This window comes from Vigna umbellata, chromosome 3 (assembly GCF_029865625.1).
Source record: "Vigna umbellata cultivar VRB3 chromosome 3, Vumbellata_1.0, whole genome shotgun sequence".
In the NCBI taxonomy this organism is placed as follows: Eukaryota; Viridiplantae; Streptophyta; class Magnoliopsida; order Fabales; family Fabaceae; genus Vigna; species Vigna umbellata.
Genome location: NC_142167.1, coordinates 50,357,987 through 50,373,333, shown reverse-complemented (window position 1 = coordinate 50,373,333; position 15,347 = coordinate 50,357,987). Strand labels below are relative to the sequence as shown.

Sequence of the window (15,347 nt, the reverse complement as noted above, 5' to 3'; positions counted from 1 at the left end):
AATGGTAGAAAGGTGTAAAAACAACTTCACACATTTATGTCTATCCTAGGTTTGTGATAAATTATTTACATAGATGTATGGGACTGAGTAATATCTGTGGTGTAAAATAAATATTCTGCACCAGCTTCCCCATCTTTGTACTTGTGATTGATGATACTCCAAATTATTCAAATGGGCAGAGTTATGATGAACAAGGTGGAATCTTGTATTTTCACTAGACACAAACTTCGGAAGGGTAATAGTAGTTTCTTCAATACTTATTTGCCACTGGTTTATATATTTGCTTTCTGCCATTCATTGTTCCTGCAAAATTTACAGAAAAAGTAAAAACATGAGCAATAGTTAACTATTTTTTCTATTGGTTGGGACTAAAAACAAAGTTGAAAGATTGAAACAGACAAGGAATCTGTACCTGATCTCTGATATTTTTTAGCAGTCACAGCTCGGGGAATGAACACCCCAGTACCTCTTCCACTCTTCCACAAATTCACAGTCAAATGAGGTGATCTCGAACTTTGTGTTTCCCATGAGCAAGAGTGTTTTGCAAGTGCTGGTGGCCTTGTTGAACCACCAACACCACCTTCTCTGAAAGCTTTTTCAACTGATAAATCTTCATCTTCTGATGTCAATTGCAGAATCTGCCTCCTAATCTCAGCATAAAAACTATCATCATCAAACTGTTCCTCCATAGTTAATATCCACCTCTCTAAATACGGTTTGTGTTTGTAAGAATACACATGAAAAATTGAACTTGGGGTTCAAACAAATGTAGGAATTGAGGCTCATATATATAGATCAAAGAATCACATAAAACATAGAAATTTGACAATGTTTGTTTTGGGTCCAAGAAAGCAGGATTGTACAAAATCTGTTTCAAATAGTGTCCAAATTGGAAGAATAAGCTCTATTTAAATATGTGAATAAGTCTCTTATGCTTTAAGTTCTTTGAATTTTAAGTTGTAATCATTTAACAGATGAGCCAAATTAAATGTATGAGCATTTAGAAGGGATTTGGAGGTTACTTTATGTGAGATCTCGAAAATTTAAACCATAATTAAATGTCAAATCCGTAATTATTGTACTGCTGAGTCACCTGGCAGCTTCCATAAATGCACCTTGCCACACGTTCAGTGCATTAAAAACGCACTAAACGCTGCATGCACGAGTGCCACTTGTCACGTTGGAAACTTCTGAAGTCAGAGTGGGTGTGCAGGTGTCGGCCTGAGAGACGTTCGTCTGAACGAACGTGGAATTGAACAAAATGACTTTTTTGAAAAATTCTTCCACTCACCTGCACCACTCATCTTCTTCCTCAGAACCCAACTCTTCATTTTCTCTAGCTTCTCTCTAGAACCAGTTCACCTTCTCTCTTCTGTAACTCACCATTTCCTTCTCCGATCACGTTTCAGAACCGAAGAAACGTTCCTGGAGACGTGAGCATCATTCTGGACCGAACAGAATTTGGATCAGAACTGGTAAGTTCTCATTTCTAAGCGTTCATTCTTTTGGTTTCATGCGAACCCTAGTTCTGGTTGCATGCGTGGGTTTTAGGTCTGAGTCGTTTATTATTCTGGTATTTAGTTTTAGCGCAAGTTGTTGAGCGAAACCTGAGGGTAGGACGTTGTTAGAGGAAACGCTAAATCTTACTCTTTGGGAGTACACTGCTATCCAGGTAAGGGAAGCTTATATATTTAATTTATACTTGTATGATTGCATGAAGGCATGATATGGGTTGTTTGTATGAAATATATGTATATGTGCTGTTCTGGATCTGCATGAACGAACCCTGTTGTGCTGTATGAAGATATTTTCTGTTGGTTGAAATGCATGTTGAATTGGATTCGTATGAAAGATGTATGACTATAGTATGGTTGAATTTATTAATTTGATGAAATCTGTATAGTATGAATTAATCCTGGATATGAAAATTACGAAGTAAGAATCACATGAGAATTAGTGAGTTAACTTAGTTGAAAATCTGGATCTGGTAAATTCCCTATGATAAATTACGATCGTCATCGAATGGTCTTACACCGTTCGGTTTCCCTGAAAAAGACTTAGAGTTGAATTCTTTCATTTGGGAAGGGTTCGGTTTGAGAACGAGCGTCTTTATTTGAATTACTATGTTTGAGCGTTCGGCTCCACATAGAGTTGTCGTACGCCTTAAATTTAATAATATTGCATTAAGTAGCGTTCGGTCTTATACTGAACGTTCGTCCTAAATATCATTCGGTCTTATACCGAAGCGTTTGTCCTAAATAGCGCTCGGTCTTATACCAAGCGTTCGTCATGATTGGGGCTCGGTCATCTACCTAGCGTTCGCATTAATGAAGCGTTCGGTCTTAGATTGAACGTTCGTCCTTATAATTGATTTCTTAACGAACGTAAATAGCGTTCGTCCTAAATGGCTAGTAATTGTATATTGGCGCGTTCGGTCATTGACTGGCAGTCGTCCCATTTTAAACAAAAAGTTCCCAATGTAATTAAGTATTCCTCTTGATATATCTTCATCCAAGTTGAGTCCATCTATACTCTTGGTACTTAAAATATTCGGAAATTGTTTTATTACTTTGGAGTCTTTATGATTGTTAAAGGGTTCTGCTAAATCTGGTTTTAACGTTCGTCCTCTTCCTTCCGAGAGTTGAACGTTCGTTTATTAAGAGAGTGGAACATAGAATGAAAATGTGATGAATATGAAATGTTAAGATGTTCGAACACTATATTAAATGGTTGTACGAGTATGGGATTTGAACGAGCGTTCCATGGAGGAACGTCTCAGATATGTCAAATGTTATTTGGTAAAGTATGAACATGGATAAGTTAAGACTCGCTGTCCATCCTGATGTTCCGTGATACTCATCTTCATGTAGAGGAGGGTAGTCATGTGTGGGAACGGCAGGAGGTCCTTAGTCCATAAGTTAACATGGGCGACGTAAGAACGGACTAACCTCGAGTGGCAGCTGTTTGGTGTATCCCAGTTACTACATCACTCGGGTGCAAGGACGCTTGTAACTACATGGTTCATACAGTCCGGACGGTCTGTCTTATATATATATATATATTGATTTCTATGTTGTTCTATGTTAAGTTACATGTTGCATGTGTGAATAGAATTGTTAAATGTATGAGTTAATTGTATGAATTAAATATTATAAGCTTACCCCTTTCGTTTTCCTTGTGTTGTCCATTGTATCTGTACGTTCGTCTTGTCTTGCAATGATCATCTGTGTGGATGTGAGCAGAAGGCGAGGCTACCCTGGAGGACGTTATTGAGGAAGGGAACTTAGTCGAAGTGGAAGTGAAAGCGGAACAGTAGGACGTCCGTCTTTTATTTTGATTTAGAGCGATCGTAGGTGTAGATTGTAAATGTTAGCTTATGAGAACGTTCGGTCAATTCTTTTGTAAAACCGTTCGTTCCATTTTATTTTTCCTGTTGATTTTGGTTCGCTTGGTATTTTTGTATTGAAGCCGTTCGGCTCTGGAACCTCTGTTATGTATTTAAAGACTGCATTATTACTGTTAATTGTAATTTATTCTGATTTATGGTAATTACTATATTTTGAGATGTTACATTAGTGGTATCAGAGCAGTTTTGTTCTTTTAAAGGACACTGTAGGGTTATGAGTGCACTGTGTTTTTGCTGTGTGCTTATTGTATGTTTAATGAGTTATTACTATTTTAACTCTTGGACATAACTAACGCTCGTTATTCTCTGTGTCCAGAGAACAAATGGCGCCTAGACTCCCTCCTCCACCGCAACCAAGTGAACCCGATACGTCCAACAACACCAGGTTGTTGGAATCGGTGATAGATAGGTTACAGCAACAGAACACTACCTTAATGGAGCAGAACGCTACTCTGATGCAACAGAATCAGAACGCCATGCAGGGTTTGGAGGCTTCTCGAGCCAACTCTGAAACGACTCAGCGACAACTGATGGAAATTCTTGCTGCAACCAGAGGTACTCCTGGAGCGTCCTCTTCAAACGCTGCTCAACCAAATGCAGAATGGAGTTTGGAGAGTTTTCTCCAACATCATCCGTCAAAATTTAATGGTAAGGGCCTCCCTGATGAGGCGGACCAGTGGCTAAGGGATATGGAGAGGATCTTCAATGCCAAGAGGTGTCCGGATGAGAACCGCTTGGCGTACACTGAGTACTTATTGACTGGAGAAGCGAGCCACTGGTGGGCGAGCGCGAGGGCCATTTTGACGGACGCTCAACAACCAGTAACTTGGGAAGTGTTCAGAAACAAATTTTATGAAGAGTACTTCCCTAACAGCGTCCGTTTTGCAAAGGAGGTTGAGTTTTTACAACTGGCTCAGGGGGGTATGTCGGTTTCAGAATACACCAACAAATTCAAACATCTTGTCAGATTCAATACAATGGCCACCAGTGAAGAGTGGCAATGTCGGAAGTTTGAGAACGGTCTAAGGAGTGATTTGAAAGTTCTGATTTCAAGCTTGTGCATACGAACGTTTCCTGCCATGGTTGAGAGGGCCAAGGTGTTGGAGAAGAACATGGCAGAAGCCGAACGACACAAGAAGCAACAAACAGTAAGGGGACCGATCGTCTCAAGGGGAAATGTCAATCAGAGGGGATCTCCTTATGCTCGTCCAAACCAGCCTTCTCAGACGAGCGGATCTCAAGCAGTAGTCCCAGTCGGACAGTCTGGGCAGGGAAGTGTAGTTTGTTTTCGGTGTGGAGGACCGCATTATAGGTCTTCATGCCCTCAGTTGGTGGGAGGAAAGTACTGCAACCGTTGCAGAAGGAACGGGCACTTGGATCACGAGTGCAATATGAGTGGGCGTGCAGTGATGAGGCCGCCCAATGCTGGAAGAAATCAGCCAAGGGGAGGACGAGCCCAAGCGAGTGGTCGAGTGTATGCTATAACGAGCGCTGAGGCAGCGAGCTCAGGTAACCTTATAATTGGTGAATGCATGCTGTTTGGTAGATCGTGCTGTGCCTTGTATGATTCGGGGGCAACGCACTCCTTCATCTCGAAGGCGTGTGTTGAAAAGCTGGGATTAGAAGTGAGCGAGATGCAGTTTGATCTGGTGGTGTCTACCCCAGCAGCTGGCGAGGTTAGGACGTCCACTATGTGCGTCAAGTGTCCTATAGAAGTGGAAGGGCGTAAGTTTAAGGTTAGCCTTATCTGCTTACCTCTTCAAGGTTTGGAGGTGATTTTAGGAATGGATTGGTTGACTGCCAATCGCATTCTTATTGATTGTGGAGCGAAGGAATTGATCTTCCCTGGTGAAGAAGAAGAAGTTCTTTCAGTGACGCTCGGTCAGCTGAAAGAAGACATTATGGAGGGAGCCAGCTGTTTTCTCATTATGACGCATGAAGACGGAGAAGTTAGGAATGCGAATTTGGGACGATCGTCCACTAGTGGCAGCAATGGACGATCGGTGGTGGATGAGTTTGCGGACGTCTTCCCGGAAGAAATACCTGGACTTCCCCCTCAGCGTGAAGTGGAGTTCACCATTGATTTGGTGACGACAGCGGCTCCTATCTCGGTTCAGCCATATCGAATGTCGCCTGCGGAGTTAGCTGAACTTAAAGAGCAGATTGAAGAGTTGATAGAAAAGAAATTCATTAGGCCGAGCGTATCACCTTGGGGAGCGCCCGTGCTGTTAGTAAGGAAGAAGGATGGCAGCTCTCGGTTATGCATAGACTACAGGCAATTAAATAAGCTGACCATCAAGAACAAGTACCCATTACCAAGGATAGATGACCTGCTGGATCAACTACATGGGGCTGCTGTGTTCTCGAAGATTGATTTGAGATCCAGGTATCATCAAATCAGGGTTAAGGAAGACGACATTCAGAAGACAGCATTCAGGTCTCGCTATGGACATTATGAATACGTGGTGATGCCTTTTGGAGTAACGAACGCTCCAGCCGTGTTCATGGAGTATATGAATCGCATATTCAGGCCTTATTTGGATAAGTTTGTGGTCGTCTTCATAGATGATATTCTCATCTATTCCAAGACCGAAGACGAGCATGAAGAGCATCTTAGACTTGTACTTGGAGTGTTGCGGGAGAAGGAGTTATATGCCAAGTTGTCTAAGTGTGAATTCTGGATGAAGGAGATTCAGTTTTTGGGTCATGTGGTGTCGGCTGGAGGCATCTCGGTAGATCCAGCGAAAGTGCGAGCGGTACTGGAATGGGAGAGTCCGCGTTCGGTCACTGAGGTGCGTAGTTTTGTTGGACTGGCGGGCTACTACAGACGTTTCATTGAAGGTTTTGCTAAGATAGTGGCGCCGCTAACTCAGTTGACTCGTAAAGATCAGCCGTTCGCTTGGACCGATCGTTGTGAAGCCAGTTTTCAGGAGTTGAAGGTGAAATTGACGAGCGCTCCAGTGTTAGTTATTCCGGACACGTCTAAACCGTTCGAGGTGTATTGCGACGCTTCTCACCAAGGTCTGGGTTGTGTTTTGATGCAAGAGAAGCGAGCGGTAGCTTATGCGTCTCGTCAGTTGAGAATTCACGAAAAGAATTACCCAACGCACGACCTGGAATTGGCAGCGGTCGTTTTTGCACTGAAGATTTGGAGACATTTCTTGTACGGATCCACGTTCCAAGTCTTCAGTGATCACAAGAGCCTCAAATATTTATTTGATCAGAAGGAGTTGAACATGAGGCAGAGGCGTTGGTTAGAGTTTTTGAAAGACTATGATTTCGAACTGCTGTATCACCCCGGGAAAGCGAACGTAGTAGCAGACGCTCTAAGCAGGAAGTCAGTGCATGTCTCGGTAATGATGGTTAAAGAGCTAAGTTTGGTGGAGAGTTTCCGAGACCTAAGGTTACAGTTCGAATTAGGAGCGAACGCTATTAAATGCTGTAACTTTAAAATTGCTAGCAACGTGTTTGACCGTATCAAGATGAAGCAACGAGAGGACGAAGAACTGGTAAAGATTTTAAGCGCGCTCGGTACAGATCAGGCTAGATTTTTCAACACTGGAACGGACGACCTCTTGCGGTATATGGGAAGGACGTGCGTTCCAAATGATGGAGAGCTGAAGCGAATCATATTGGAAGAAGGACATCACAGCCGTCTTAGCATGCATCCTGGCATGACTAAGATGTATCAGGATCTTAAGAAATCCTTTTGGTGGCCTGGAATGAAGAGTGATGTCGCTCATTTTGTGGCCTCATGTCTAACATGTCAACGAGCGAAGGCGGAGTACCAAAGACCTGGCGGATTACTTCAGCAGCTGGAAATTCCCGAATGGAAGTGGGATAGCATATCCATGGATTTCGTGACCCATCTACCACGCACGGTCAGAAATCACGACTCGATTTGGGTGATCGTGGATAGGCTAACGAAGAGCGCCCACTTCCTGGCCGTAAACTTGAAGATGTCGATGAACAACTTGGCTAAGTTGTATATCCAGGAGATCGTTCGCTTACATGGAGTACCTTCGAGCATCATTTCCGATCGAGACACAAGGTTCACTTCACGATTTTGGCAGTCACTTCAAAGCGAGCTCGGTAGTAAGTTACAAATGAGTTCAGCCTATCACCCTCAAACGGACGGCCAGTCTGAACGGACCATACAGACGCTGGAAGATTTACTGAGGACGTGCGTCCTAGATCACTTAGGCGCCTGGGATGAGGTCCTGCCGCTAGTGGAGTTCACGTATAACAACAGTTTCCAGGCGAGCATTGGAATGGCACCGTTTGAAGCTCTTTATGGAAGAAAATGCCGAACGCCACTTTGCTGGTTCCAAGAGGGAGAGAGCGTGCTAACTGGACCTGAGCTCATCCAGCAAACAACCGAGAAGGTTAAGTTAATTCAAGATAGATTGAAGACGTCCCTGAGCAGGCAGAAACCCTATGCGGATAGAAGAAGAAGACCTTTGGAGTTCGCTGCAGGAGACCATGTATTCTTGAGGCTCAACCCAATCACTGGAGTAGGCAGAGCCGTTCGTCCAAAGAAGCTGTCTCCTAAGTTCATTGGACCATATCAGATTCTAAGAAAGATCGGACCAGTAGCGTACGAGCTTGCATTGCCGCCTCAATTGTCAAACCTTCACCCCGTTTTCCACGTCTCTCAGCTTCAGAAGTATATAGCGAATCCATCACATGTACTGGAGTTGGAAGACATTCAGCTTCGTCCCGACCGAACGTTGGAACTACATCCAGTCCGTATAGAAGATAGCCGCACCAAATACTACAAAGGCAAGGAAGTTCGTTTGGTGAAGATGGTGTGGGACGCTAAGACTGGTGATTCAACGTGGGAGGTTGAGAGCGCCATGAAGGACTTATACCCTAATCTATTTCCGGGTGAGTCTTTAATTTTCGAGGTCGAAAATTTTTGAAGATAGGTGGAATGTGAGATCTCGAAAATTTAAACCATAATTAAATGTCAAATCCGTAATTATTGCACTGCTGAGTCACCTGGCAGCTTCCATAAATGCACCTTGCCACACGTTCAGTGCATTAAAAACGCACTAAACGCTGCATGCACGAGCGCCACTTGTCACGTTGGAAACTTCTGAAGTCAGAGTGGGTGTGCAGGTGTCGGCCTGAGAGACGTTCGTCTGAACGAACGTGGAATTGAACAAAATGACTTTTTTGAAAAATTCTTCCACTCACCTGCACCACTCATCTTCTTCCTCAGAACCCAACTCTTCATTTTCTCTAGCTTTTCTCTAGAACCAGTTCACCTTCTCTCTTCTGTAACTCACCATTTCCTTCTCCGATCACGTTTCAGAACCGTAGAAACGTTCCTGGAGACGTGAGCATCATTCTGGACCGAACAAAATTTGGATCAGAACTGGTAAGTTCTCATTTTTAAGCGTTCATTCTTTTGGTTTCATGCGAACCCTAGTTCTGGTTGCATGCGTGGGTTTTAGGTCTGAGTCGTTTATTATTCTGGTATTTAGTTTTAGCGCAAGTTGTTGAGCGAAACCTGAGGGTAGGACGTTGTTAGAGGAAACGTTAAATCTTACTCTTTGGGAGTACACTGCTATCCAGGTAAGGGAAGCTTATATATTTAATTTATACTTGTATGATTGCGTGAAGGCATGATATGGGTTGTTTGTATGAAATATATGTATATGTGCTGTTCTGGATCTGCATGAACGAACCCTGTTGTGCTGTATGAAGATATTTTCTGTTGGTTGAAATGCATGTTGAATTGGATTCGTATGAAAGATGTATGACTATAGTATGGTTGAATTTATTAATTTGATGAAATCTGTATAGTATGAATTAATCCTGGATATGAAAATTACGAAGTAAGAATCACATGAGAATTAGTGAGTTAACTTAGTTGAAAATCTGGATCTGGTAAATTCCCTATGATAAATTACGATCGTCATCGAATGGTCTTACACCGTTTGGTTTCCCTGAAAAAGACTTAGAGTTGAATTCTTTCATTTGGGAAGGGTTCGGTTTGAGAACGAGCGTCTTTATTTGAATTACTATGTTTGAGCGTTCGGCTCCACATAGAGTTGTCGTACGCCTTAAATTTAATAATATTGCATTAAGTAGCGTTCGGTCTTATACTGAACGTTCGTCCTAAATATCATTCGGTCTTATACCGAAGCGTTTGTCCTAAATAGCGCTCGGTCTTATACCAAGCGTTCGTCATGATTGGGGCTCGGTCATCTACCTAGCGTTCACATTAATGAAGCGTTCGGTCTTAGATTGAACGTTCGTCCTTATAATTGATTTCTTAACGAACGTAAATAGCGTTCGTCCTAAATGGCTAGTAATTGTATATTGGCGCGTTCGGTCATTGACTGGTAGTCGTCCCATTTTAAACAAAAAGTTCCCAATGTAATTAAGTATTCCTCTTGATATATCTTCGTCCAAGTTGAGTCCATCTATACTCTTGGTACTTAAAATATTCGGAAATTGTTTTATTACTTTGGAGTCTTTATGATTGTTAAAGGGTTCTGCTAAATCTGGTTTTAACGTTCGTCCTCTTCCTTCCGAGAGTTGAACGTTCGTTTATTAAGAGAGTGGAACATAGAATGAAAATGTGATGAATATGAAATGTTAAGATGTTCGAACACTATATTAAATGGTTGTACGAGTATGGGATTTGAACGAGCGTTCCATGGAGGAACGTCTCAGATATGTCAAATGTTATTTGGTAAAGTATGAACATGGATAAGTTAAGACTCGCTGTCCATCCTGATGTTCCGTGATACTCATCTTCATGTAGAGGAGGGTAGTCATGTGTGGGAACGACAGGAGGTCCTTAGTCCATAAGTTAACATGGGCGACGTAAGAACGGACTAACCTCGAGTGGCAGATGTTTGGTGTATCCCAGTTACTACATCACTCGGGTGTAAGGATGCTTGTAACTACATGGTTCATACAGTCCAGACGGTCTGTCTTATATATATATATATATATATATATATATATATTGATTTCTATGTTGTTCTATGTTAAGTTACATGTTGCATGTGTGAATAGAATTGTTAAATGTATGAGTTAATTGTATGAATTAAATATTATAAGCTTACCCCTTTCGTTTTCCTTGTGTTGTCCATTGTATATGTACGTTCGTCTTGTCTTGCAATGATCATCCGTGTGGATGTGAGCAGAAGGCGAGGCTACCCTGGAGGACGTTATTGAGGAAGGGAACTTAGTCGAAGTGGAAGTGAAAGCGGAACAGTAGGACGTCCGTCTTTTATTTTGATTTAGAGCGATCGTAGGTGTAGATTGTAAATGTTAGCTTATGAGAACGTTCGGTCAATTCTTTTGTAAAACCGTTCGTTCCATTTTATTTTTCCTGTTGATTTTGGTTCGCTCGGTATTTTTGTATTGAAGCCGTTCGGCTCTGGAACCTCTGTTATGTATTTAAAGACTGTATTATTACTGTTAATTGTAATTTATTCTGATTTATGGTAATTACTATATTTTGGGATGTTACACTTTATAATGCCACAATGTAATGGTTATTCGTCTTCAAATATAAACATAAAGCATACTTGTAGCTCTGGGAACCATGTATTATATAATAGAATATTCGGATTGTGTTATTTCTTAATATTGACTTGGTTTGTGCTTTACGAAGTGGCTAAACAAGAGTATCAAATTGGTGGTGGATCACCACTCACGTAGCATGACTAATTAACTAGCATTCTATGGTCAAACTTATTCTATATTTTGATTCATTTTGGCATAAATTTTATAGAAATGTATGAATATGTTTTAGAATGTTGTTTAATCATGAATGACCTATTGGGTCTATGAAGGAGAAGGTTCACCGGAGAGATACAAACACCAATGACATCTTAGCCCAACTATATAAGAGATTGACATTATTCTCTAACAAAAACCTTAAGACAATGTGTCATTCATTGTTACATAGTGTTTTACTTTCTCATTTCTATCTTTAGACTCATACTTCAATTCCCAACATTATCATATTTCATAAAATTATTAATTTATGTAATAATGAGTTTAAAAGTTGTTTAAGATTATTTGTGATCACTGATGGCCCAAAAATAGTGTAATTCTTTTAAATAATCAAAAAGTGGAATAAAGGCAATGATAATTCATACACTATTCTCAATTATCATATAAAAAATATTCCGTAGGCCGATTTACTGCATTAAATTGTTCCACCTTCGATTGTAGTTATTAAAACGGGTTAATTTAATTTGTTAAATTCGGTTTACATTGAATCATCTTATAAATCGGTTGGTACAACTCCAATTATTTATATGTAATTTAAAAAGAAAAAAAAAGTTAGCCTGATTTAACTCTGCACATTGTAATAGATTAATTGAGTCAATAGTTATTTTTAAAATAAAACATAAAAAAAACTTTTTTTTTTATTTATAAAAACACATAATACATGAAAATTAAGACTCTATGATTAAGTAGTAAATTTTTTATATAACATATCATGGATAATGAATTAAAAGTATCATATTAACTTATTCTTCAATACCAGTAACTTCAAATTTTCAAGGTTTTAATATTAATTTCAAAATTTCAAAATTTCAAAATTTCAAGTTTTTCACAAAAAGAACTAATATATTAAAGAAAGATTTGGTTAAATCGAACAAGTCCAATTGTGAGGCCCAGAAAATTTAAACACTGTAATTATCTGTCAAATGATCATTATTGCGCGCCACGTCACACACTCAGGGCATTAAAAACGCACCAAGCGCTGCATGCACGGGCGCCACTTGTCACGTTGGAAGCTTCTGAAGTCAGAGTGGGTGTGCAGGTGTCGACTTGGGAGACGTTCGTCCGAACGAACATGGATTTAACAAAACTAAGTTTTTGAAAACTCTCTCTCTCACCTGCACCACTCATCTTCTTCCTCAGAACTTAACCTTTCCTTTTCTCCAACTTCTCTCTAGAAACCCTAAACTTCTCTCTACTGTAATCCTCACGTTTCTTCTCCGATCACAATTTCAGAACCATAGGAACGCTCCCTGAGACGTGGGCGTTATTTTGGACCGAATATAATTAGGATCTAAGCTGGTAAGTTCTCTCCTCCCGTCGTCGTTCATTAGGTTTCATGCGAAACCAGGTTCTGGGTTCATGCATGGATGAAAGCTGAGTTATGTTTGATTCTGGTGTATAGATTAAGTGGAAGTTAGTGAGTGGACCTTGAAGTAGAACGCTGTTAGAGGACGCATCATACCCCTGCTTTAGGACGTTTCACATATTGATCCGGGTAAGGGAAGCTTATATATTTAATTTATACTTGTATGATTATATGAAGGCATGATATGGGTTGTCTGTATGAAATATATGTATATGTGCTATTCTGGATCTGCATGAACGAACCCTGTTGTGCTGTTTGAATATGTCTTCTGTTGGTTGAAATGCATGTTGAATTGGATTCGTATGAAAGGTGTATGACTATAGTATAGTTGGATTTATTAATGTAATGAAATCTGTATAGTATGTAAAGTAATGTGGATATGAATTTATAAAGTATGAATCGTATGAAAAATGTTAAAGTTAAGAAAGTTGGAAAATCTGGATATGATAAACTCTCCCTATGATAAATTACGTTCGTCAATCGTACGGTCTTATACCGTTCGGTTTTTCCCTGAAAAGACTTAGAGTAGAATTCTTTCATTTGGGAAGAATTCGGTTTGAGAACGAGCGTCCTTATTTGAATTACTATGTTTGAGCGTTCGGCTCAGCATAAAGTTATCGCACGCCTTAAATTAAATAATACTAAAATAAGTAACGTTCGGTCTTATATCGAACGTTCGTCCTAAATAGCGTTCGGTCTTATATCGAACGTTCGTTCTGAGTAGTGCTCGGTCTTCTACCAAGCGTTCGTCTCAATTGATGCTCGGTCATCTATCTAGCGATCGTCATAGTCAGTGCTCGGTCACATACTAAGCGCTCGTATTATTGAATAACCACTTGGGTAAAATAGCGTTCGTTCAAGTATTTGAATATTCACATTCTTACGTTCGTTCTAATACTAATATCGGTCTTCGATATGCAAATTTCTTCAAAGAAAATTTCTAAGTATTATTAACCATCCTCCTTATATTGAATCTGGTTCAAGATCTTTATTATGAAATTTTCTAAGTATCAGTACTCCTTCAAATTGAGTCGTTTCATTTAACTGACCAAACAGAAAACTACGTTCGATATATATTTCTCTGAGTATCCAGTACCTTTATTTGAACGTTCGTCCTAACTCTTCCACGGACTGAGCGTTCGTCACTTTTGATTCTTGAATCTAAAGATGTAAAAGATGATGAAATATGATAAATTAAAGTGTGAACGCCATATGGAGCGAATTTATGATATTGGATTTTGTACGAGCGTTCCAGGGAGGAACGTCTCATATATGTTAAATACTAAATTGGTAAAGTATGACTGTGGTTATTGCTAATGCTGGCTTGGTCCATCCTGATATTTCGTGATACTCATCTTCACGTAGAAGGGGGTAGTCATGTGTGGAAATGGCAGGAGGTTCTATTCCTTAGGGGTACTTTGGATAGAGCTAACCTCGAGTGGCAGCTGTTGAGTGTATCCCAGTTACTACATCACTCGGGTGCAAGGACGCCTGTAGCTACACGGTTCATACAGTCTGGACGGTCGTATATATATATATATATATAAAATTTCCATGTTATATGAGGTTAAACTGTATGTTGTACTTGTGAATTGAAATGTTGTATATGTATGTTGAATGTATGAATTAAATATTATAAGCTTACCCTTTCGTTTTCCTTGTGTTGTCTATTGTCTATGTACGTTCGTACTGTCTTGCAATGATCATCCGTGTGGATGTGAGCAGATGGTGGTACGTCCCTTGAAGAATTGCTGGAAGAAGAAAATTTGGAAGATGATAATCGAGTGGGAGTAGAAGTAAAGGCTGAGCCTTAGAGCGCTCGTAGATATTAGGTTATAAGTGATTAGTTTCTTTTTGGACGTTCGGTTAAATGTTTTGTAAAAATCGTTCGTTATTAGCGTTCATTGTTTTTGAGCTGTATATTGAAACGTTGCACATTAAGCCGTTCGGCTTTTGAGCTCTGTTAGTTGTAAAGACTGCATTATTACTGATTAATTGTAATTAATTCTAATTTATGGTGATTACTATATTTTGGGATGTTACATTAGTGGTATCAGAGCAGTTTTGTTCTTTTAAGGACACTGTAGGTTATGAGTGCACTGTGTTTTTGTTGTGTGCTTATTGTGTGTTTGATGAGTTATTGTTTTTAACTCTTGAACATTATTAACGTTCGTTTTCTCTGGTACAGAGAACTAATGGCGCCTAGACTCCCTCCTCCACCGCAACCAAGTGAACCCGATACGTCCAACAACACCAGGTTGTTGGAATCGGTGATAGATAGGCTACAGCAACAGAACACTACCTTAATGGAGCAGAACGCTACTCTGATGCAACAGAATCAGAACGCCATGCAGGGTTTGGAGGCTTCTCGAGTCAACTCTGAAACGACTCAGCGACAGTTAATGGAAATACTTGCTGCAACCAGAGGTACGCCTGAAGCGTCCTCTTCAAACGCTGCCCAACCTACTGCTGAGTGGAGTTTAGAGAGCTTCCTTCAGCATCACCCAGCTAAGTTCAGTGGGAAGTACCTCCCTGATGAGGCTGATCAATGGTTGGGAGATATAGAGAGGATCTTCAACGCCAAACGATGTCCAGATGTAAACAGATTGGCGTACGCTGAATACTTGTTGACTGGAGAGGCGAACCACTAGTGGGCGAGCGCGAGAGCTCTCCTGACGGACGCCCAGACTCCCATCACTTGGGAAGTGTTTAGGAGAAAATTTTATGAAGAATATTTTCCTGATAGTGTCCGGTTTGCAAAAGAGGTAGAGTTTCTTCAGCTGGTTCAAGACGGGATGTCTATTTCTGAAT

At 40.4% G+C, this 15,347-nt stretch overlaps 2 protein-coding genes across 2 annotated transcripts; one reads left to right on the top strand and one right to left on the bottom strand.

Moving 5' to 3' along the window:
- Positions 1 to 250: 250 nt before the first annotated feature.
- LOC148202863 (uncharacterized) lies at positions 251 to 689 on the bottom strand. Its single transcript, XM_088108759.1, has 2 exons — positions 413 to 689; positions 251 to 303 (listed from the first exon to the last, which is right to left on the bottom strand). Exons 1-2 carry the CDS (start codon positions 687 to 689, stop codon positions 251 to 253), a joined length of 330 nt encoding a protein of 109 aa, XP_087964885.1.
- A 3,040-nt stretch (positions 690 to 3,729) lies between these two features.
- Positions 3,730 to 14,350, top strand: LOC124844252 (uncharacterized). Its single transcript, XM_088109692.1, has 8 exons — positions 3,730 to 4,915; positions 5,072 to 5,142; positions 5,239 to 5,576; positions 5,793 to 5,951; positions 6,234 to 6,345; positions 6,652 to 7,060; positions 7,925 to 8,293; positions 14,262 to 14,350. The coding sequence occupies exons 1-8, from the start codon at positions 3,730 to 3,732 to the stop codon at positions 14,348 to 14,350; spliced, it is 2,733 nt and encodes a 910-aa protein (XP_087965818.1).
- Positions 14,351 to 15,347: the final 997 nt, after the last annotated feature.

Excerpts from the sequence above, each read along its gene's own strand:
- LOC148202863 (XM_088108759.1), bottom strand. The coding sequence starts at position 689 with ATGGAGGAACAGTTTGATGATGATAGTTTTTATGCTGAGATTAGGAGG. Across the intron at positions 304-412 it reads TAAAAAATATCAGAGATCAG|GAACAATGAATGGCAGAAAG; the intron begins GTACAGATTCCT and ends TAAATTTTGCAG.
- LOC124844252 (XM_088109692.1), top strand. The coding sequence starts at position 3,730 with ATGGCGCCTAGACTCCCTCCTCCACCGCAACCAAGTGAACCCGATACG. Across the intron at positions 5,143-5,238 it reads TGGAAGGGCGTAAGTTTAAG|GAATTGATCTTCCCTGGTGA; the intron begins GTTAGCCTTATC and ends TGTGGAGCGAAG. Across the intron at positions 5,952-6,233 it reads TTCAGGCCTTATTTGGATAA|ACGTTTCATTGAAGGTTTTG; the intron begins GTTTGTGGTCGT and ends GGGCTACTACAG.